The sequence below is a fragment of the Falco biarmicus genome, chromosome 5, assembly GCF_023638135.1.
Source record: "Falco biarmicus isolate bFalBia1 chromosome 5, bFalBia1.pri, whole genome shotgun sequence".
Lineage (NCBI taxonomy): Eukaryota > Metazoa > Chordata > Aves > Falconiformes > Falconidae > Falco > Falco biarmicus.
In genome coordinates, this window is record NC_079292.1 from 22,148,570 (window position 1) to 22,172,176 (window position 23,607).

General features: G+C 47.1%; 1 protein-coding gene across 1 annotated transcript in view; it reads right to left on the reverse strand.

Moving 5' to 3' along the window:
- Positions 1 to 23,607, reverse strand: part of LOC130149750 (collagen alpha-1(VII) chain-like) — a 116,274-nt gene that overhangs the window by 24,111 nt on the left and 68,556 nt on the right. The window contains exons 56-76 of the mRNA XM_056339721.1: positions 22,971 to 23,090; positions 21,394 to 21,522; positions 21,005 to 21,121; positions 15,470 to 15,712; positions 14,362 to 14,397; positions 14,209 to 14,253; positions 13,573 to 13,617; positions 12,929 to 12,964; positions 12,535 to 12,570; positions 11,929 to 11,988; positions 11,139 to 11,264; positions 10,382 to 10,453; positions 10,177 to 10,212; positions 9,832 to 9,891; positions 7,902 to 7,946; positions 6,519 to 6,554; positions 5,337 to 5,372; positions 3,092 to 3,148; positions 2,844 to 2,915; positions 1,398 to 1,469; positions 911 to 946 (exon numbers count right to left, since the gene is read on the reverse strand). Coding sequence (XP_056195696.1) covers positions 911 to 946; positions 1,398 to 1,469; positions 2,844 to 2,915; positions 3,092 to 3,148; positions 5,337 to 5,372; positions 6,519 to 6,554; positions 7,902 to 7,946; positions 9,832 to 9,891; positions 10,177 to 10,212; positions 10,382 to 10,453; positions 11,139 to 11,264; positions 11,929 to 11,988; positions 12,535 to 12,570; positions 12,929 to 12,964; positions 13,573 to 13,617; positions 14,209 to 14,253; positions 14,362 to 14,397; positions 15,470 to 15,712; positions 21,005 to 21,121; positions 21,394 to 21,522; positions 22,971 to 23,090 — 1,515 coding nt within the window. The remainder of the gene's footprint in view (positions 1 to 910; positions 947 to 1,397; positions 1,470 to 2,843; positions 2,916 to 3,091; positions 3,149 to 5,336; positions 5,373 to 6,518; positions 6,555 to 7,901; positions 7,947 to 9,831; positions 9,892 to 10,176; positions 10,213 to 10,381; positions 10,454 to 11,138; positions 11,265 to 11,928; positions 11,989 to 12,534; positions 12,571 to 12,928; positions 12,965 to 13,572; positions 13,618 to 14,208; positions 14,254 to 14,361; positions 14,398 to 15,469; positions 15,713 to 21,004; positions 21,122 to 21,393; positions 21,523 to 22,970; positions 23,091 to 23,607) is intronic.

Here is a 23,607-nt window from a genome sequence, read left to right on the forward strand (position 1 = left end):
GGATTATGGGCTTGTAAATAGTTACACAGCTGTGACCAGTAATCAGCACGCAGTGCTGAATGGCTGTGGAGACTTCACAGCAACAGATAGGTGCTGAGAATCACTCACACATATACAAAGAGGCATAACTGGGGAACAGTTTAAGATAATACTGATATTTCATATTACAATTGAACATGTTTGTATTCCCATGATCTGAGAAAAAGTCCCAGTCACCTTTTGGTGTTCCCTCCCCTCCTATTCCTTCCTTTCCCTGATGAAAAGAAATCAGCAGGGACTTTTTATCATTTTGGACAACCTTGGAGACCAAGTTTTTCACCTGGGGGTTTCTTCCAGGTGAAAAAGTGAATTTCAAAGGCATGTAAACACTTTTGCATACCAGAATTGCTTTTCTTTTCTTTTCTTTTTTTCCCAATTGCAATTTGTCAGGAAACCAGGTGAACTCAGAGATTACCCAGGTCCTCCAGCATAACTGTTTTCCCTCTGGCCAGGAACACGCACCCACTGAGCACTGAGAATATCCACTTGTAGCCCAGTCCTTTCTCATGGGATATACAACCTCTAGTCACCGTTCTTAAGCCATTTGAACATGAAACATCATTTGTTCACGTCTGGCAATGCCCCCTAATACACTAAAGGCATTAAAAAAGAATAAATAAATGCATATTTCATGTGTTCCTTAATGCAAAATGCAACATCCTATTAAAACATACTCTGGCTGTAGTCCCCCATGCCCATGGCTGGTTTTCCAGCAAAGCCTCTTTGAATGTGAGCTTTGTGGAGTAGCACCGAGCCAACACCGCCTCATCCCACCCCTTGACCCACACATGACTGTGAGGAGAGGACCAGCAGTGCAAACCCAGCCCCACGCCCAAGACTTGCAAATGCAGAGAAACATGCTCCAACTCACGGCAGAGCCTGGCAAGCCTGGTTCTCCTGGCTCCCCCTGCAAGGAAAGTGGTGACAAGTTACAATGGTGAAGAGCTGCATTTCCCCTGGGAATGGGGATTGCTGTAGGAGATACCTACAGCTGTGGAAGAGGAGACAAAGGGACCTTTAGATACCCCAAATGGAGCCTTACATCTCCATTGACTGTAACTGGAGCTTAGAAAGCAGTTCACCCCTCATGCCTCCATATTGATATTTCAGTGGGTCATTATTGGCTATTTTAGCCCAGGAAAGATGCCAGAGCATTCTGTTGCTTTACAAAATGGGAGAACTCTTCAGAGGTCTCCTGGAAAAGCACAGCTACTTCTGCTCTCTGGTAGCCTCATAACATTTCAATCAGCAGTTTTGGAGAGGGAATGCAGAATTACATTCTGTGAGAAAACTGTGACGGGATTTTACACATCAGTTCTTGCAGGGAATGCCTTAGTATAAGTGCTTACTGTACTCACCTTCTGTCCCACTGGTCCTCTTGTTCCAAAAAGCCCCATCACTCCCTTGGAGCCAGCTTCACCTTTGACTCCCTAAAATTTTAAAATCCCTGTCAAATATATTTTGAGTACCTACTGCTCTTGAAGTGTCCCCACCTGAGAGAGGTCAGCAGAAGAACCCATGGAGGGGGCAGAGAGGATGACAAAAAGCACCATTTCTATAGCAGACCTCAGCCCCAGGGAACCCAAAGGTCTGTGTGGCAGGCAGTGCTAGGGAAGAACACCATCAGCTGCAGAATGGCTTGGCAGAAGCCTCAGGGAACTGTCCTGTAAAAGAGTTGGTGCCCAGTGATGGGGACTGAAGAAAAACAAGCAGAAAATGGTCTTAAAGCCTCTGGATGAGCTGCCTCCTTGCAAACACTCACATACAAGACCCTGCTGGACTTACTGTTGGTGGAGATACTACTCTGAGGCTCTGTCCAAAGTCATTCAGATATTTGGCCAAGAGGTGTTCTTGCTTTAGGAGATGCTTATTCATTATTTTTTATTAGAACGCAGTCTGACATATATCATGTATGGGCTTTCATTTGACTTAAAAAACCAGGGACCACCCATGCGAGCATCTCCATGAGTTTCCTTTACAGTCGCTGGGGACCGAATCAGTGCAGTCAGTCGTGGTAAGGACACAAATTGCCTCTTCACAAGGGAGAGGCCCACTTTGGGCCAGGCAATTCTCACCTTGAACTACACTGATATACAGGTTCCCTTGGGAACTAACAGGAGCTGGATGTCTAGGTCAGACAGGGATGCTACTTTTGTAGATACCTATATTTATTCAGCAAAGTCCCCGTCCTGGGTCAGACTTTTGGAGCAAAAAGCATTATGTGAAAATAGTTGTGATTAGTACATGGAGGTTTATCTGTGACACAGTCTGAGAGTGGGAGAGTTATGTGATTCCTCCCAGTGGTGTGGTGATGGGTTGAGACCTGAGACCTCCACAGGGCACTCTCAAAGACCAAAGGCAGAGGAGCAGGCGACTCACTCTGCCACCACCCAGGCAACAGCCCTGTGTGAAGAAGAGGAAGAGAGGAGCCAAACAAGCCTTAACAAGAATGTCACAAGAGCTGCAGGCTGTGAAGTAGCACGGCCAGTTCCTGGAGGGAGAGGGAGATGTGGGACTCTTACAGTGCTGCAGTAATTGAATGGTCACTTTTCCCAGAGCAGTCCTGTACTGCAGACCTGGTCCCAAAACTACAGAATTGACATCTGGTAAACTGGATGTGTTTCATGTTCCCAAGCCCCAGCCCAGCATCCTCCTTTCCCTTTCTGTGGGAGCTGGGTGAGCGTGTCCTTGTACCATGTTTTCCAGCAGGCACAGGGGAAGGGAGGATGCAGAGACATCAGTCCCTGCCTCACACAACCAGTGACTTTTTGCTGTCTCTCTCAGTCCCATCAGGAAGTTCATACCTTTTCTCCTACAGGCCCATCCTCTCCCTTCTCGCCTTTGTCTCCGTCAAAACCTGGCAGGCCCTGTTCACCCTGAAAGGTAAGACAGAAATTAGTGGATTGTGTCTCTTCTAGAAGGACTCAGCTCTCAGCCACTGGCTCTGGACCAAAGTGCTGGTTCTCAGAGCCTGTCCCAAGCACTGCTCAGTGCTGATGTGACCAGCAGTGGGGAAGGGACAGCGTAAAAAGTCAGTAAGAACCAAACTCACAAGATCGCCTTTACTGCCTTTATAGCCCTGAGGTCCAAAAATAGTCCTGGGCTCACCCTAGAGAAAGGATACACAGAGAGATGTAGACACCTGGTGATAAATGAACACATGGGTTCCACTGGATGGAACCGCACCTGCTAGGATGGGCAAAATAGCAATTCACACATCTGCAATAAAGGTAAGCATTTCCCAAACGGTGGTCCATGTGCTGGGGAAGGCACCTATGTTCCACAGCACAGCATTAATTGTTAAGGTTAGTCATCTTAAACTACAAGCTGGATGATGAACATTCACATCATGGTGTCCTGATTTATGGACATGGAGTTGGAGCTGAAGGAGAGGAGTGGCACTTAGGGTATCCCTCAGAGGTAGTTTTTGGAGGGTCAGACCCCCAAACTGTCACCCTGAGAGAGCCAGTAGCTACAGACATGCAGTAACCCCATGGACACATCCATGCCAAGTCTATTTACCAGCTCAGCAGCTGAGGAGGGACATTTCGCTCCTCAGAAGATGAAGAAGCTGTGACAAGGTTATTCCCATACAAGAAATGGCTCTGCTCTGACAAAGCAATGGTTGTGTCTTTAAAGTGGTGATGCTGTCCATAGTTCGGAGGGAACAGGGCTGAAGCCACCTTCTAATGGGCAACTGCAGCCCATTTGTAAAGGACTTCCTTTACACCAGCTCTCTTCAGTGTTGCAAATATCCCTTTTCAGGGTGACTGTGCCTTGCTGCTGGAGTCTTAACAACCGTGCATCAATAAATATTGCCCAAACTTTGATGATCTTTTGCAGTTTATCCAAATGCCACCATAGGACTCTGATCAAATTCTGGCTTAATATACCCTCCTTACTCTGGAGGGTCTCTAACAGAGACGAGATGGGGCCCAATCAATTTTGGGAACAAAAGGGAGGATAAAGATCCTGTAGTTTAATCCAGTACATAGCACATGCCCTGGGATTCACGCAGTTACTCCTGTATTGATCAAGGGAGTATTAGAAAGAAAGTTAAGCCGCAATTGTGTAGAACAAACCCAAGCCAATTATCCCAACCCCCCTTCTGTTTTATCTCACACTCCATCTTATATTTTATTAAGGTATTCTTTGGAAAATGCATTACATATTCCTTCAGCTTGGCAAGTGTTTTGGGGCCTCTTCACGAAGCAGATTAAGAATTGATTCGTCTCTGATGCGAGTCCCCTTTGAAAGTAGCTTCCTCAGAGACAAATCAGCCTTAATCATTTAATACTGCATGACTCAAAAGCAGAATCGTCATGTAGGTTTTCTAAAACTCATTTTCTAACAAGCCATTCCAGCCAGGAAGGAAGTTAACAAAACACTGGGCAGAGGTTCAGCATTTTCTGTGCATTTTCCAGAAGCGCTCAGGGAGTTATTTTCACATTACCTGCTATGAGCCAGCTCAGTCTTCTTAAGATTACAGTATGCTTTGGGGTGAGCTGGTTATACCAAAATCAGTGGAAATTTTCTTCCTCCCTTAATTCACAGGAGGCATTTTTGTGCCCCAGCAAATAGTTGCCAAAATGACTCTTTTTGTTGTTTTGTAGGATCCCGTCAAAACTATCATGCAAGCTCATAACTTGGAGCTGTGTGTTCAGTGCAAGGATGGCATCAACAAAGCAGATTGAAACTGGTGGAGACCCCTGAGAAGGAGAGGGGCATCTACATGTTGTTTTCCACTACCTACATAGGTGTATAATATAATGAGGATGGATCCAGGCTTTTGGAGGCACACGGTGAAAGGACAAGTTGCAACAAGAGAAACTTCTGTTAGACAGAAGTAGAAATGTCACCCTGGGATGGCTGGACACCTGAGCAGGGACACAGAGAAGCAGACATGAGGCCCTGAGCCTCAAATTCTCGAGATTTCATTGGCAATGGGATCTTGATCCAGGCACATGGATGACACTGCACATAACACCATGGATTGAAAGTAGGATTTAAAGTCCTCTTCAATGAAAGGCATTTGCACCCCATCATCTGGGAACCTTGCTCAGTGCTCCATGCTGGGTGGGCTACACTCACCCACATGTAACAATATGAATCCTATAAAATCACTAAGACTCCAGACATCTGAAAACACATGTAAATATTTTTTACCGTTTAAGCCTCTACCTTGTAAGATCACTGACTCATTTAAATAACTGTCCATCTGCTCACTGGCAACTATAAAATCCTGAAAGCCTTTTACCCTATATGCCCCAGAAAGTCACAATCTGAAATGTCCTTACTCTTTCTCCCTTGGGTCCCAGAAGTCCCCGATCACCCTGTGCAAAGGAAAGAAAAAAAGATAGTGAGTGATTCCCTTTTTACACGCTCTTCTTGTGCTTCTCAGCCCACTGATTCACACTCCAAGCCACTAAGATCTATTACAGCTGGAAGTCAGTTCCTCTGGGCACTCTGCAAAATCATTAGCTTACCACAGGAGATTGCATACTACTAGAATTTGTTACATTGACAAATAATAAAGACCCAGAGGACTGAAGGGGTTTGCCTGACTCCATGCTCAGCACATTCACAATGTGGAGCCATTGCTGGATTTTGACCTCCCAATGGCACGCAGCATCTCCGTGCTGCAGGGATGTGCCTACACTACATTTAGGGTGGAATGGCATCCTGTATAATACAGGATTTCCCAAATTTCAACCTCAAATCTGACATGCTTTACTGAGAGTGTATGAAACAGTAGCTACTCCCGGAAGTTTTTTATAATAGGCATGGTACATGAGGTTGAAGGGTAGGACTCATTCCTGATGGCATCTCATAATCTTCTCTAGTGCTCGACTGGTGTGGTGACAGCAGGAGAAGGTGGGGGCTGCAAGGACCAGGTGAGGACAGGAGAGCAGAGGCAGGCTTTACAACTGCACTTGAATTTCTGAATGGCAAAGCTGGTTGTGGATCTCTCCCCTGCTGTCCCATTGCACATCCCTGACATCTGGGGTGCAGTTCTCAGTACTGCACTTCCCAAGGGTTGCAAGTGGGATGTAGCAGGAGACCAAGGGGACTCCTGCTCACGGATGCAAATGAAAAAGCATGTGCTGTATGCTGGGCAGTCATTGTCCTGCTGATGCTGCAGGACATCTGCTCCCTAGCCCTGCACAGCTGGGGATGAGCCAGAGCATATCAGGGGTCCTCTTCTGTCCAAACTCCAAAACTTCCTTCCAAAAAGACCTAGGCATGCATAAAGACAACATGCACCCTCATTTCAGCCCAGCCATTACAAGGGGCTGCTAATGCCACTTCACACTTCCACACACTGATGGAGGTCCCCTCCCAGTCTGCTCCCAGAAGATGCTGGGACTGTCCCTGATGTTTTAACAGGGGCATCAGCAGTGTGGGCTGCTGCAGAGAAAGGCTCCCCACAATGGTGCTTTCCTCCAAGGCACTGTGTAGATAAGATGACTGTTGCTTACTCTTTCACCTTTCACACCCGGGAAGCCTTTTAGACCCTGAAAGAACATAAAATGACACATGAAGGTAAATACTAGCAGAGGGAAGGTGTTAGGAAAGAGCAGCTTCCACTCAAAGGCAGAGCTGCCTCCATGGGCAGGCTGCACCATGGAGAAGCTGCTGGTAGGACCTGCACAGGAGCCTCTACTCTCCTTTCTCTCCCCCTAATAGCAATTTGAGAAGTGAATCACACTCATCAAAGAGAAAATTTAGCCATAAGCTTCTGCCCACCATTGGTTCTTGGGCACAACTCAGGATGTCTTGGCAGATGTATAAATTTAGCCAACCTCCCCCATTTTGCAAGCCATGTGCCATGATTTTCATACCTTTAACATTAATGAGAAGCAACCCCCACCTCTCAGAGAGTGTATGTGAACGGTTGCTCCCAGAGGGCTCCTCCTAGGTGGAGGTGATGGGGATCCCCAGATGTTCCCCAGGGAAGGTCAGAGCCCCTGGAGACAGAGCCAGGATGGGAACCACACCTGGAGAGCTGAAAAGCCATGGTGGTCACCCCAGGTGTAACCTATTTGCAAAACTGGGGACCAACGACCTCCCCTGAATATGCAGAGAGGTGGCACCTTCCACCTGTAGAACTGGCAGCTCTTCACAGGGATGAACATGGACAGGATGGGCGAGGAGAAGATAGAGTACAGATATTTCCCAAAGGGTACAAAAACTGGGCTTCGCCATCCCCCTGTGCCTTGCACTGCTGCTTTGACCACTGGGACACATCATCTTGCAAGCCCTCGTGGTGTAAAGGCCAGTCTTACTGAGAATTAGCCTTTCAGAGATGAGATCCCAGGGTGAAACCTGGTACTGCGACCACCCTTGGCCTTGTGAGGAACTTCATGAAGGCCCATCCTGTTTGTAATGACAGATTCATTCCAACATAACAGATAACAGCCTAATAAATAAAAAGGTGTTTGTCAAAATACCGGCTGTGATTTGCATCTCCCCTGACTCAGTCCCCTGTCAGTGAAAAGGGAATTTACAACAGAACAAGACCCTGAAATTCATGTAGACAAGCAGACCTGACAAAGAAGAGCAGAGAGGGAGTGATAGTTCAGGAGGACTTCAAAAGCAGCCTGCAGATGCGTCAGCCAAATGGACAAGAGGATAAAGCAATTGAGCTCTGCGTGACACCTTATGTCTCACAGCTGCCTGCAGGATTTACACTCACTCATCCCAACATGACATCAGAATTCACGTTCCCCAAATTGTCTCTATTTCCCACTGAAAGCATCAACCTCTTTTATTTTTTCCATCACTCATGGGGATATTGCCAGCCCTGGGTCCACTGTTGTCTGTGCTGTAAAATATGCCCTCTGTGCTATTTTAAGACTCACCATCACGCCAGCAGGGCCCCGGACTCCCACGATGCCCTCATCACCCTGTTAGGATGGGGATGGGTAATGATGGCCATGACCAAAGAGAAATCCAGCATGCATAGTCCCAACTCTGCAAACCATCCCACTGGGAACAACAGGAATTAAGCATGCAGAAGCCCAGATCCTTGAAGGAGATGTCCAACCTCTTCATTTATACCTCCATCAGGATTAGGTGTCTTAATGCTCCTATGGATCTGGATCAAAGAGCCTAAAGGGCTTGAGATCACACACATGTCACTGCAGGTAGAAATTGCAGTGTTTAGAGAATAATGCTGTGGTCATATCAAAGCTTCAGGCTTCAGCTTCTCCTTAGTCTCTGAGAGAATCAGGCATTTCCAAGATGATCTGCACCTGATTTAGCATGATATAAATCACTCCAAAAAGTTGTCTCTTCCTCTGTTTATGTATAGATACGCCCTGGTAGGAATAGCTCAGAAGAAGCCATCTGAGGCTGGATGCCCTGCTGTGTCCCTCCCCACGATGTACTTACATCCAATGAAGGCATGGGCAGCAAGGGACAGAGGTCTGAGATGTTTTTGAGACAGAGATATTTCTTTCCCCTGATTAGAGGGCTCAGCAGCTTTTCTGCACATTCGTAACTTGTTGCTGAATATGATTTCAGCAGGACTCACCACAATAAATTAAGGCATCCAGGAATTTACCTGGAACTCATACCATTAACTTTCAGAAGGAAGAGGCCACCAGTCAACTGCTCAATGCTAACTTGTATCTTTGGAGACCAATGTGAGGCTTATCTTCACGCCCAGGTATGGTAGCCAGATGCCGCAGGCCTTGTTCTGAGCCTCCTTTAAGCGTGCTATTAGCTCCTTATAAGCATTGCTATGAAGGATAGCTGTGCTGGTGGGTCTGTGAAGTCCTTTTATGACTTCCCTAGGTAGATCCTACAAGACTTACTTGTCTTTAAGATGCCTAGACTTAGGCATCAACCTGTGAGGCCAAATTTAGATCTCTCATATAAAGCCAATGTAATTTGAGATTCTGTGATTCACTTTAGATTTATGCTGGAGTCAGAAGAGCAGAAACATTATTTCATCATTTCCTTCAGATAATGAAGCTTGAGCGAGGTTTACCCCAGACCTTTCCCAGCTGTTGACATTCTCATTAAGTGTTTTGTCTCAGGGGCCTCATTGAACAGTTCTGCTGGCAGATGGGGAGTTTGTCTAAATGGATTGCAACATAAAATCTTTTTTTTATTATTATAATAAATAATAATTTATTTGTGGAACAGCCACAGAAGCAGCAAATTGAAACATGGTCTCTGATTATGACTTAAGAGGATCTCCCTGGATTCTTTGCCGGAAGGAGACAAAAACTTCTCAGCAGCATGAGGAAAAGTGAACGTTGCTGCCCCAAGGATGGTGGGGGCTGGTTTCCTTCTGCCAGGACAACAGGAGGGAAGAAGGGAACGAGGATAAAAGAACTGGATGCAGATTTCTGGAGGAATGAGCTTGTGGGTAGCATCCCCAAAGCATACAAAACTGAGGTGGTTCCTCACCAATGTAGGGGTGTAGGTATTGCCTTCAGTGCTCCCATCTAGCCAGTGAGAGCACAGCCAATACAGTCCGTGGGGCAGGATTGACTTGGTCATGCAGCTGGCCAGTGTGACCTGCAATCCTTGAGAGTATCTAATTATGGAGGGGATGCTAACTGCAACCTGCGGGCAGAGTCTGGTCAGCACCGGCTCCAGCTGGGCATAGCAGTGTACATCACCTCCAAATCTGGCTGGTGAAAAATTAGACGGCTCTGAAACCAGCGCTTTAGACATCTTTTAAGACAGGTGCCTTTAAGGAGGTGATGGTATAAAGCTGCCTCCAAAAGAGGGTAGGCTGCAAGAAGCCAAGCCAGAAACATTTATGGAGGGACCTACCCGAGGGCCAGGCAGTCCGCGAGGACCTCTTGGGCCAGCTGCTCCAACACCAATTTCTCCCTGCAGAACAGAGAACCCCGGAGGTCTCATTCACATCACACAATTGCTGATTAGTTTGGCCATGATTTAGAAGTCACAGAAAGAGTCAGGAGACTCACTTCCATTGACTTTCTGCTGCTTTCTCTGGAGGATGCTCCAGCAACCATGGGGAAGAAGGGCATGAGGATGAAAGAGGGATGAAGTAGCTGGATGGGGTTAGGGATGAGGAGCCAGGGGAGGGCAGTGGTCCCATTGCCACCCCCGGATCTTAGGTGCTTGTGACCTGCCTGGCAGATTGGCACTGACCTTGTTGCCTTTGGGTCCAGGTGTTCCAGGAATCCCCTGTAGGACAAGGAAAACAAAATAGAAGGGAAGACTTTGCTTTGCAAGTCTTCAATGCTCCCCTGTCCCAGTGCTCCGAGAGAGTAAAACCACACCCAGCCCAGGTACCAGGCCCTCAACCTCTCCCCTTTGCTGCTCAAAAGACACAAGGGCAATGTACAAAAGTCACCTCTTTTCCTGGGGATCCTGATGGTCCTGTGGGCCCAGCAAATCCATGCCGGCCTCTCTTCCCACGCTCTCCCTTGAAAATAAAATCCTTTAAGGAGGAGAACACCCTGATGGGAAAGGTCCTGCTTTCCCCCATCCAGACAGAAAGCAGGAGCTGGTTCCCCAAGGTGTTCCCTGCACTGGCAAGCAAGCAGGAGGAATAGCCTCCTTGGGTGGGCCTCTTGTTGAGGAGAGGGGACTCCAGCTACACCGAGACCCTGAATTTAGGCACACTGCTGTCCCCCACCCCACCTCCAGCTAAGCCTCCATGTCCCTGCAGTGCTGACATTCCCTGTGCTATCACCACCCCTTTTCTTCCTGGGCATCTCACCAAGTTACTTCACTAAATTTAAAAGAAGAACAGCTTGCTTGGAGTTCCACAGCTTTTTTTTGTTTGTTTGGTTGTTTTTTTGTTTTTGTTTTTGGTTTGGTTTTTTTTTTTTTTTAACTGGAAGGACATCCCCCTGTACCAAATCTTTTGGCCTGCATTTTCCCCTAACAACATTAGTTAGTCTAATAAATTCTGTTACCTCTCCTTTTGCAACCAGGCTTTGCTCCTGCGTCACTGACTATGTATAGGCTCAGGGTCTGGAGACCTGGAGGGGTGGGGGCTTGACTGGGTGGACACCCAGTATAGGCAGTCTCAGCAGGACCATCATTGTTCTCACCTTGAGTTGGCTAACACAACACATGCTGTCCCCCCACTGCACACTACCTACCTTCTGTCCTGGCATGCCGGGCAGACCTGGAGCCCCTCTGTTCCCCTGTGACCCGGGGGTGCCAGCATTGCCACGAATGCCCTGGATACCCTGAGCTCCTGGAGGTCCTGGGGCCCCTGGCTCACCCTGTTGAGTGAATCACAAGGAACATGGATCTCAGGTGGGATTAACTGCCTCCCTAAAGGTCCTGGGAAAAGCCTGGGGTGTCTCCTTGAATTCACATGACCAGTACACAGAACTGGGGACATCCCCTCCAGCCCTGGTTCACAAGAGAGATCCTAGGGCTGGAGAAAGGGCCGTACCATGGCTTGCTAAGCAGGGAGCCCTTACCTGAAGACTTTCAGAGATTTCCAATGAATTCAAACCCTGCACACCTGCAACATCCCAAGGGAGCACAGAAATGCATCTCTGCTGAGACCACAATTCCATGGATTTTTTTCACGCACATATTTCACAGCCTGATCTATTTGAGGATGTCCTTGCTCATTGCAGGGGAGGTGGACTAGATGACCTTTAAAGGTCACTTCCAACTCAAACCATTCTATGATTCTATTCTCTGGACCTCATCTGCTTTGAAATGGCCCTTTGGAGGACACAGAGCACTCCTTCTGTCCCAGACTCATGTGATGGAGTTCCTGCCTTCCCGGGCTGGGACTGGCTTTGGTGCTTTATCTTTGTAGCCGCAGCCAATTCTGTGCTCCACACCCAGTGGTGAAAAGCAAGGACTACAAAGAGAAAGACCCAGCAAAAAGCAAGTGAGATCTTTATCTAGAAGAGGAGAAATGCTTACCTTAAATCCAGGTGGCCCAGCCTGACCAACAGGACCTCTGAACCCAATTCCTGGTTCTCCCTGTAAAGAGAAGGTCAGGAAAAATTAACATCACTCCTTCCACAATGGGCCCATCAAAATGAGAGCTTGTTTCATGCTGCTCTCTAGACACTTGGCTGAAGTCCCTCATAGCTGATCTTACATTGAGGGTTTCTACAGAGCCCTCACTGACCATGACATCTCCTCTAGATGATGTGAAGACTTAATCTGACCTGGAGAGACAAAGCTGCTGAGAGCATTTAATCAACTTCAAAAAAGAGGGAGCTGAGTTGCAGGAATATTATTGGAGATCATATCAGACGACTCTGGGTGAGACTCACATCTTCCAAAACTACTCATTATAAGGTGGGTGTCCTGTCTGTGTCAGCCATTTGGAGTCCCTCCCTAGTCAACAGAGAGATGTTGGGTCCCCACTGAGTGACTGGCCCACAGCTCAGGAGGTTACCTGGACACGTGCCCCTGAGATGGGGAAGTTTGGTATGGCAAAAGGAGGAGGGAGAGCAGGAGGCAAGCTCTCACAGTGTAAGAAAAGACACCCCTGATTGTGGTATTGATGTTGTTGTTTACCTTTTGACCACTTTCACCTCTGTCTCCTTTGGTGCCCTATAAAATAAGAAAAGAGTTACCAAGCCTGTGCAAGAGGTTATGTGAAATACCACCTCAGTGCAACCCTGCAGCAAGAGCAAAGGTTTCCAGTTGTGCACATAGCCTATGCAGCATGGAGCAACCAACTTGCCACTCTGACCTCCACCTCTTTTCACAAGAGGTGGGCAGTGGCTGCGTGACTAGGGAAAAGCCAAATGACCTAACACGGAGCCACGCTGCTCACAGGGAGGAGATGGAGTACTGGGTTAACCCGGCAGGTTTCAACTTTCCTATGGCAATCTCCAATGCTGGATTTGTGCCACTTAGCTGGTAATGCTGTCCTGCTCCAGCAGCTGATACCGAATCCACAGCTCACCTTTTCTCCAGGTTCCCCCATCTCCCCAGGCTGCCCCTGCAAGACAAAAACCAGCCACCTTCCAGCCACCTCCCCTTCCTCCCTCTTCTCATGCCTGTGTCCCCAAGATGCTGCACCACATAGGTGTTTAAATGGTCACCCATGCAAAGTACCCCTTCCCCATTGGGCTGCACCTGTGAACACCCACCCTGCCTTGTCTGCCTTTCTTCTGAATATCTGGGTCCCACCACACTGAGTCTGCCATTTGGCCCCTGTAAACCTTTGCTGCCAAAATTGTTCACGGTGGTTTGTGTTGCCCTTCTTCCATCCTTGCCCTTGCACCAGGGCTGTCTTTGCTTGTCTGTCACCTGGTTTAGTTCATTGATCCAGCAGAAAATGAACATCAGGAAAAAACCCTGAATTTTTTGCCTTTACTCCTGAGTGTGCTAGCATTGCTGGAAGGGAGGGAACAGAAACACACAGCAAGGTTCAGGGATAAAGGTGGGACTGTCTCAATCCCAATTTACATTGGTACAGTCTCCCATAGATCCTGAAAGTCCCTTCCATCAGCACATCCCCAGTTGTCTCTCCCTTTTGAGACCCTCTTAGCACAGACAGTCTTCTCCTGGTCTGAGAGGTTCTGGCCAGAAAAGCACTATTGCTACCTTTTCTCCTTTGTCTCCACGGACTCCCGGAGCTCCCATTTCTCCCTGGAAAACAACAGGCAAACCCTTCAATTGCAAACATGCATTGCTACGAGGAATTTTTCCTTCCCTCTTTGGACCAGGTAGGTGCTGCCCTTGTTCCTGCATCAGCTTTTAGCAAACACCTGTGGAGGAACTCCTCATTTCCTGCATTCCCAGACCAGATTGGGGACATACCTGACCTCAACTCTTCTATTCTGTGCAGTGGAAATGTAGGGAGAAAACATAAATTGCAGAGTAAGGGCCAGAGACAAGTGGTAAGCTGAGGGCCTCCCTGCCCCAGAACACTGCAGATGTAAAAGGATGCCATGAATTTGAGGGAGACAGGAGAAGTCCACAGAGGACAAAACTTTTGAGGCTCCCCAAAACACAAACCCCATGTTTGGATCAGCTGTGAAAGGCTCAAGCCTGGAATCTCTGCTCGTTAACAGTAGCCGAAACTGTTGATTACTACCTCTTGAACCTACTGGCCTGGCCAGTTTTCACCCATGATTCCTCAGCCTCCAAATGAGACTGTTCTGGGAGATGGACCACTATCCTGATGCCCCACAGGTGCTGTTGGGTATCTGCATTAAAAGGTGAAACAAAAGCACTGACCTTTTGGCCATGGGAAGATGGATCTGCTGGGCCAGTTTCCTCCTTCTGTAAGACAAAAAAAAAATAGCACATACAAAATGGGGCTGGGAAAGGACCAGCTGCATCCTCACCACATGCAGCTGTGATAAGAGGAGTACAACATGAATGCTGTACCTTAATTCTCCTCAGGTGATGAGGGCCTGGGTAAGCCTTGAGTCAAAAAAGAAAGGAAAGTGTGAGAGCAGTTGGAGAGCAGTGGGTGCAAGGAGGTACCCAACTTGCTTTCATTATAAATTAAATTTAAATTTATTTCCACCAAGTCCTTTTTGCATGGAGATGTTAGGCAGTAAGTGTAGAGGCTGGAAGCATCTCACAGGGAAGCTGTGTGTCATCAGGGATCATGAGAACCCTATCGAAGGGCTCCTGGTTGCATACGGGGTGGCCTCCAGGCTCTGTCTGATCTGCTCCTGCCTGGACAGGACATCTGAGAGCTGGTGCTGCCCATTGCATATGGGCTGCCAGGGTCCACGAATCAAGGAATGCCCCGGTTCCAGTCTTTTGGCAATGGCACATCTGACCCACCTTAACCCTGGCCCTTTACGGAGGGCTATGAGATTATATGTTTTCTCATGATGTGGATGAGCTCAGCTCAGTGCTGCCATTCCTCCTGGGAACACAGGGTGAGGGTCACTCACTGCTTTCAAAGAAATTCATTCAAACTTAGAGGAAATCTGTTCAGAGTTTTTCATCCTTAACTTCTGGAAACAGGTCTTTCTCTCTTAAATTTTGTAAAAATCAACTCTTTACACTTTCCATTTCTGGCACACTGTGTTAAAGTCAACAATGTAATTGTGCAGATGTGTCAGAAATGTATGTATTCATAAACTCACACATATATTTACACATTTAAACACACATTAAAATATCTTCTAAACTCTCAGGACACAAAACACTCTTCAGTTATGATGTTGCTTTCCCCATGAGCCAGGTTATAATGTTGCCTCATTGATTAAGTTTGATTTTCCCCAGTTTGGTTTTCCAAGCATCACATTTCCCTTGCTTTCCAAGCATCATGTTTCCCTTGCCAGATACAGGGAGAACAATCTGCTGTGCCAAGAAAAAGGCTTCCATAGCAGTTGTTTATTGCTTTATTTGTTAATATTTATCACTAACCTTCACCCTCCCACTACATTCATTCATTGTGACTTTGCACAACTGGGCAAATGGGGTTTCCCTTGCGTCCATCTGTTTGAAGACACCCTTGTATAGGGTCTTCACTTACCACAGATCCAGATAGGGATTTCCAAGCTCCTGGAGCACCGGGGGGATGAACCTGTGACAGAGCCAACAAGGAAGGGTCACCACCTCCTTCTGGATCGCACCGATGGCTCTGGTTTTGCACACAGGCCAGCCTGAAGCTGCTGTGGTGAAATGGGGTCTTCATTGTGTGTCTCTCATGCTCTGCAGATCTCCTGGTTCTAATGTCCCTTGGGAGTGCAGAGCCATTGCCTGAATTCACATTTTCCTATGGGAAGGGAAGCGGCATCCTGCTGAGCACCTAACATTATCTGTATCATCATAATAATATATATGTTATTTAGCACTGTGCAATTTTACTCCAATTTCAAAGAAATAAACCCCACTTAAAATACTGCAACTTTGAATGTTAAATGCTTCCCTGCACCAGCCATGCCCGAGTAACACACCTGCTATGCATTTAATGTACACAGTGTATCTGACTGGAACAAGAAAACAATTAATGCCTGTTAATGTCTACATGTTGATCTGCCACTTGGTGATGTTTGCAGTGCTGATGCTTTTGGCCAATATATATTTAAGGCACACCGAGTAAACCTTGTACAAACAGTTACTAGCCTGGCTCATAAATTGTTCTTTTCCATATTAGCAATGGTAAATTATCTACTTGCTGTTGTAAACATTGTAATATTCCTAGTGGCTGAAGTGTAGAGCAATTATTCCTCAAACCACACAGTGGAAGCACTGCAGTGTAGCTTCGGTGAGTATTTTGACATGAAAACAAAAAAGCAGCAAATTTACTTATAACAAAACACCCAAACCCCAACCCTGTAACCTGCCACAAGCACATGAAGGAGAGGGAAAAGTCAGGATGGTCTGCAGTTATTTAGCACTATTCCTGCACTTTTTGTTGTGAAAACAAAGACCTAGATTCACCTCCACTAATTTCACTTAGAAGTATGTGTCAAGACTTTTAGATGGCTAAAATCAAGGGGAAGTAAATCCTAAATAAAGTACCTCCAAGAAATGCTGCTTAGTCCAGCCCTAGACATTGCACTGTCAGGTCTGCAGGGATGACAGTCCTGTTTGTTGGATTTTATCTTGTGGGATGGTAATTTCACCTAGCGGCTAATGAACCCAGGAAGTTTCTGACTCACCAAAATATGTAAAGGGTGAAAAAAAATTGATCTAATTAAAACTGAAATTCTTTACTGAAAGAAGGCAAGGATGACAGAAGGAGGAATAAAAGACAGGTCAGTACTTGAGGGGCTCCCCATCTGGGCTGTTTTTTGTGGGACAAGCTAGAGAAATACCTCCCAGTCCTATGCAAAGGTGTTCTGGGTGGGTTAGGTAGCACCATCAGATAAGACCACTTGGATGTTCCCATCCATCCTGCACTGGGTCACAGCTCATCTGTGTGCAAACCAGCTGTAAAATGCTGCTGCTCTTTAGCATGGGTCGATGTTCCATTCACAGACATGTGAATAGTGTCACAAGGCAGCGGTGAGGCAAGCCCACGGGTTGCTAAGACCTTGCTGAGCTTTTGAAGGCGACCCATCTGCATGTGATCTCATAAAGCTGCCATTTACTTGGGGTGGTAGGAAATTGCAGGGGGTAATAACTCTTTCATTCTGCAATTCCTCCGCAATTTTAGCAGTTTCCTGCTTGGAGATGCCAGCAATAAGGCATCTCAAAGAGAGTAGAAAAGCTTCTGCTTTCTAAAGGAATGATTTACTGATGGCAGGTGACAGTGTAAAAAAGAATGAAAAAGATAGAAGGGAGAAAAGGAGGAAAGGAACAGATGAAATTAGGACAGGAAAGAGAACAGCAGAAATAAAAGGGGGAGTAAAAAAAAAAATCCTGCAAAGAAAAAGGTACAGGAAAGAGAAATAGAAAAGGGCAAGAAGGTATCAGGTAGGAAAATTAAGTGACTATGGGTTTATCCACATGGAGAGAACCAGAGGCAATTTATCTGAATTAACTGTGAAAATGAGTAAGCTTAACTGCAGGGGAGCTGGGCGATCGAGGAGGCAAGAACTGGCTGGTACGGTCCCGTAGCATCAAAGAAGTGGCTCATCTATGGAAAGAATAACCAGCCACCGCTTCTCACACAGGCACGTGTACCTGGGCTCATCCTGCCTCTTTACATCAGTTAATTTGCTTCCCCATTAACTCCTGCCAGCCAGAAATTGCATCTCTGAGATGAAGCTCTTGGGCTATTACAGGCTGCTTCTCTCTAGGGCCCTATGAACCTTTTAGCAGGTAAAATTCGTGATTACAGCTGTTGCTGATGGGAAAGCAACCAGCACCATTTCGCTCCCTTTGCATTTCCACTGAGTTCAGTTCAGCTGCAGGAGCCACCAGGGATGAGGAGACGCAGGAGCTACAAGGAGAGAGGGGCTGCTGCTGTTTCCCTGCCTTTGGACCACACTTCTTCCTCCTCTAAAGAGGGTTTTACACCAAATGCAACCAAGGAAAACATCCTTGGGGTGCAGATCCCATTGTGCTGGGGGAGGGTATGAAGTGCCCTAAAAAACTTGTGGCAGCTGTTCTACTTTTACAAACATCCCTACCAAAATGGGGATCATTAGATATGAGAGAATGAAGAGTGGTGCTACCTGCCCATCTTTCAAACAATTATTCATTTGATGGGGAATCCTCCAGGCTGGGATTCAGGAAAAGATGTCTGGTAGTACCGAGTTACGTGATTACCCCAATAATTATTGCCAAACACCCAGATGCAGCATCACTGTCAGATGACACTGATATTGTGTGCACTAATCCATAGGGCTTTTGAGCACCAGACCCAACAGGGCAGGAGATCATCTCTGTGAACCCAAAGTACAAACTGTCCCCCCACCAGCCCCCCGTGCGCTGCTTCTGATAACTCAGGCAGCGACAGGCAGGGAATTGTCAGGAGGGAAAAATACCATCTCCCTCCAGCCTGCCGCTGGGGTTAATCAGCTTAAACTCTTGATTTCCTGTTTGGATTATAAGTCTTCAGCTTCCTCCCTCTGGCTCTCCTCCTGCCTTTCACCACAAGATTCAAGAGACCTCTAACATTTAGTATCTCCTCCCTGTGAAAAATCTTCAATGCAGAAATCATGTTATCTCAGGCACCCTGAGTTTGGCTAAAAAATGTCCAGTCTTGGGTCTGTCATGATAAATGAACCTGCAAGCCACCTACAAACCAGTTTTGTGGCTCTGCTCTGCAGATCCCATGGGGCTTTTTTAAAAGAAAGTGGCATCTCAAAAAGGACACAGGGATTGGTTTTGGTCCTTGGGATGCAGGGATTAATTACTTACACACCTGATGACTGAGGACAGCTCTTCTTTCTGCCCAAATGTCACATCTGGTGTGGCCACACAGTCCCCTTGACTTCCTGGTGCCATGGCTACAGTGTCTGGGCACAGGGATGCACTTAGCTCCCAGACACCAAACAAACAGGGGTCACTCCCATTCATCAAGGAAGAAGATGCTGTGTCTGTGGTGCATCTGATATATTAAATGACCCCATGCAAGGGGCATGTGTGAAGCCTCGAGATGTCTGCTCACGAAAAGCATCCAGCACTGCTAAATTCCACAGTTTCAAATAGATCCACAGATTCAGGACCCTCTCTCAATTTCACAGTCTCCAGGTGTGAGTCCATAGAGACTGAGCTCTACCTGCTTTCAACAACTGGACCCCAAAAATCTCCCACCTCAGCCAGCATCACGCAACCCTATCCCCCAAGAAATGAGGGAGTTTGGGCTCTGTACTCTGTGCTTAGGGTCCCTTCCCAGCTTAACCATTCCCAGCCAAGGGAAAAGGTGCATCCAGGAGGAGAAACAAAGTTAATGGATGCTCATGGCACAGGCTGCCATCTCCAGAGCGGCAGCTTACACGCATGCACGCGTCTGTGTGGGGGTGGGTGCTTGCGTGTGTGTGCTTGTGCCGGGAGCCCTCTCGTGGCTGCTGCAACATCACTGGTTCCAGCTTTGGGATTCCATGTGGTGTTAATTTGCAGAGACAGCCAGGAGCCAGTGCTAGGAGCAGAAGCAAGTTTCCAGCAGACTACTTAAAAATCAGAGTGAGATTTCCTCCAACAGTCTCCTCACTCAGAGCTACTCCCTCATTGCTATTCCTAGAAATATCCTTGCTAATGCTGCTCCTAGCAGTAACCATGCCTGTAGTTGCAAGCAAACATCCAAGAGATTTTTACAGTCCATTTTTTAAGGCTGTTGGTATCCTGTCTCCGAGTATTTTCAAAAAGAGCATTCCCTCCATCACACAAGAGCACATCAGTATGCAAAGGTGTTCAGACAGCACTGAATGAATGCATTTTCCCTCTCTCCATCACTGGGGCTGCCGTCACTCAATGCATGGTGTTGGGGTAGGGTCTCCCAGCTAGGCTGGAATATGCACTTATGGTTACAGTGATGTTCAGGCTGGAGGGTGTTGGGTTTGGTATGTGGCAGTGGAGCATGGTTTCCATTCTCCAAAGAAAATGCATGCCCAGGAGGGCAGAAAAATAAGGGTGAGATGGGATGTTAGGGCTCAGACAACCACACTACAGAAACACCACAGCTTATTGCCCATCAGCTGAAATGTGGTATCTGTTGCTACCAGCCTGGATGCACCCTCCAATTTTGCTGAAAATGATATAACGAGTCTTAGAGGTTATGTACACATGTGTTTGTAAAGCAGTTCTAACTCCTGGCTATGGAAGAAACCTCTACTTTGCAACTGTCCTTCAACTGAAGTGCAGTAACCACTTCAACTTTTTAAGAGGCAGACCTTGAAAGAAGAGGTAGGGTAAGTCACCCTGCATCATGTTTCCTCGGGAACAGTCACCTTGGCTCAGCCCATCTACAAAGGCTTATTAAATTACAATTTGCTCTTGTTAGTGAGTCCTTAAAAAGGAGAAATGCCCCAAATTCCTGCTTAGACACTAAAAACTCTTCTTTAAGGGAGTCAGACTCTGCACTCCAGGGCTCAGAACGGTACATACCAGGGTCTAAAAGTCTAACACTGTGCAGGGAAACGTGAGAGTCTGGACTATTCTAAGGCATCTGTGGAAAGTAAGAAGGAAAACGAAATATCTTGTCAGGGGAAATATCTTAAATTCACTGTCTCGGGTCTGCACTGTCCCTGGAGTACTACAAGTCTGATTTAAAAAAGTATTGAGAATCCTCAGCTATTCAGTCAAACAAGCCCAGATAATAGGATGGCTGCTGTGGCTGATGGATCCAGATTAGAAAGAGATTATCCTTTCCATCACCCTCCCCCCCCCCCAAAAAAAAAAAAAAAAAAAAAGAAGTGGATAATTAACAACAAAACATTTGTCAAGGGCTCTGGGGGGTTCCCACTTCCCTGCCTACAGGGAAAGTGGCAAAGGACATGCAAAGGACAAGGCTGGCCATCAGCCTCCTGCCCAGGTCCTATGTCTGAGCAGTGGTGTCCTCCGGGTAACTGCCCCAGGACTCACAGCACTGTAAGAGATGTGCATATCAATCCCTTCCAGTCTATCACTTATCTCCACACTGGTCTACTTCCCAGAATTTCTAGGGAAGACATACATGGCTGGTGTCCTGCTGTGGTTGTCCTTCCACCCTCTCCTCCAAGGACTCAAGAAGCTCTGTGGACTGGTTTCCTTGCAGATCATCTTCTGGGTATGGTGGGGATACAGACAAGCCCTGCAGAGGGTGATGGGTAAGTGACAACAGTCCCACTAATTACCAGAGCAGAAGGTGGAAAGCAAAACCTTTTTCCAATCTCTGGCACTGATACATGCAGACACCCTTACCCTTTCTCTAACTTAGCTTTTAACTGCATTAAAATAGAAGCAAAACTCATAGAATTGCAACAATTTGTACAATCAAGCTCTGACAAATGTAACTCCTTTGCATCTGTTAAATCAGCACAAATGGAAAAGTAATTAAAAGTCACTGAATAGTTATTTACATACGCTGCTGAGAGAAGTGTTTTTCCTTCTTGAGTCTCTATCTTTCCTTCTCTCCTCAGATGTTTTCTCCAGGGACTCAGGAGGGTTCTCTAGGGATTGGTACACAGCTTCAGAACCAGCAGCAGATGGACCCTGTAGAGACCAAAGTAAGTTATTGCTTTTTCCACATCAGGATGTCATCCACAATGCATTGCTTTATCAACACTGCCATTTATGCAATACAATAGCATGCTCTGAGACAGCAGGGCAAGGCTGAAGACCCAATGTGCCAAGGCTTCTCCTGCATCTTACTTGGAAAGTGCCAGCAAGGATGGGTTGGGGCAGACTGCAAGGATCTCATACGGGTTGGAGGGCTGCTTTGCCCCCTTCACCCCCTGGTGGAAGTCCAGCCTGGATAGGCTGGCCCAGATGAGCAGACATCCCCAGCCCTTTCTGTCAGATTCAGTTGGGCTCCCAAAGCCTAACAGAGACAGCTTTGGTGCCTCTGTACTCCAAATGCCAGCATCGCTGGCTCCGGGGTGGCTGGCACACATCCAGTTTGTGTCTCTTGATACAAACACATGTATTGGTGAGCACTTCATCACCTCTCAAACCCCTAAAATGCTATCATTCAGCTTCCAATGATCCGGAAAAGCAACATGTTTCACCTGAGACAGCGGCAGAAGCCTGGAGCTGAGAGGGGATAAGCCTGTCTCACCCTAAGTGCCTGAGCAACTGGGTCACTGTTGAACCAACCACAGAGGAAGAGAAAAACATCAGGAGCTGGCTCCAAACACCCCCCTCAGCTCTCATGCTCCAGTTAGAGACAACATTTCCTACTGGTGACCTATAAGGTTTTACGGAGAGAATCACTTCTTGGCTGTCATAAAACAAGGACAAGAAAAGCCCCACTGCAGCTGCAGGCACTATTTCCTGGACTCTCTTATCAGGACTGTCTAGTACACACAAACTAACTCCTCCAGCAGCTGAGAGGTGACCTGGATACAATCCTCTGATTTCATTCCTGGAGGTGTGCTGTACCACACTGGAACTCGGGTCCAGCATGGAGATTCAGCCTCAACATTGCTAATAAACTCCTAATTCCCATAAACGCAAGCTATCTGTTACTTGCAATTGCAAAGGATGCAGGTGCCTAGATAAACTCTAGCAATTAGCCTGGTAGACCAAGCAGATGAGGGCTGTGGAGTCATGGGAAGGATTCCTCTCTTGGGAAACCTGAACCCAACCTGACAGCAGGATTGGATCCATCCCTGCTGGGGCAGGAGGGACACACCTAGATTACAGCCTTCAAGTGAGAAGTTGCAGGGCAAGTTCAACAGATAACAGCATGGGGATGGCTTGAAACCAGCCCAAAATGTGGTGGTTTTTTTGCTCAGAAGACAAGAAGGAGTTGTGGTTGTGTGGAAAGGAAGGGAGGATAAGTATCACCAGGAGGCATCACTGGAGCATGGACTGGAGCTCACAGGCAGCCAGTACATATCTGATGTGCAATCTTTTAACATTATTGCAGCAGCAGACCAGGTGGACAGGAACACAGATCTACACAACTATACTTAATCTGCTCTGCTCCTTATTTTCACCTTGGGAAGTCCTCCAGACACCGGCACCCTAAACTGAGCCTCCATCTCCAGGCTCTGTGCTTCTTCTGTCACCTTGGTGCTGGCCAGGGCATTGTGAGAAGTATCAAACACCAGTGAATCCTGCAACATCAAAAAGAGTGGGTTGGTGTGGCAATGACACACCTGAGCTCCCAGGACCCACACATGTGATGAGTTGGATCCTGATGGGTTATTTCTGCCCACTGTCCCACCCTTTCAGCATGCTCTGTCCCACCTGGTGGCCTTTTCTGAACCAGGATGGAGCAAGTAGTCAGTAATTCCCTGATGGTCACCTCCAAACCTTCCCTCTAAGCTAGTTCTACCTCCCTGGGATCCCTCTTGCTTTTGAGGCCACCTCTATGATCACTTCTCATGCTTGCAGCTGCTTTCATCCCCTTGCATACACACCACTCCAACAACTCCCAGTCCTCAAAGGACACAAGGAGGGGGATGGCTTTGGAGGATGGCTTCTAGCTACCTCCATCAACAACATGGGTTGACCAATTCCTTTATTTCCACTGAAAAAAAAAAAAAAAAAAAGAGTGCTTTGTAATCCCATCAGTTCAACCTGAAGATCCAAGATCCTGGTGTAAGCCATGAGCCTGTTCCAGCTTAACTC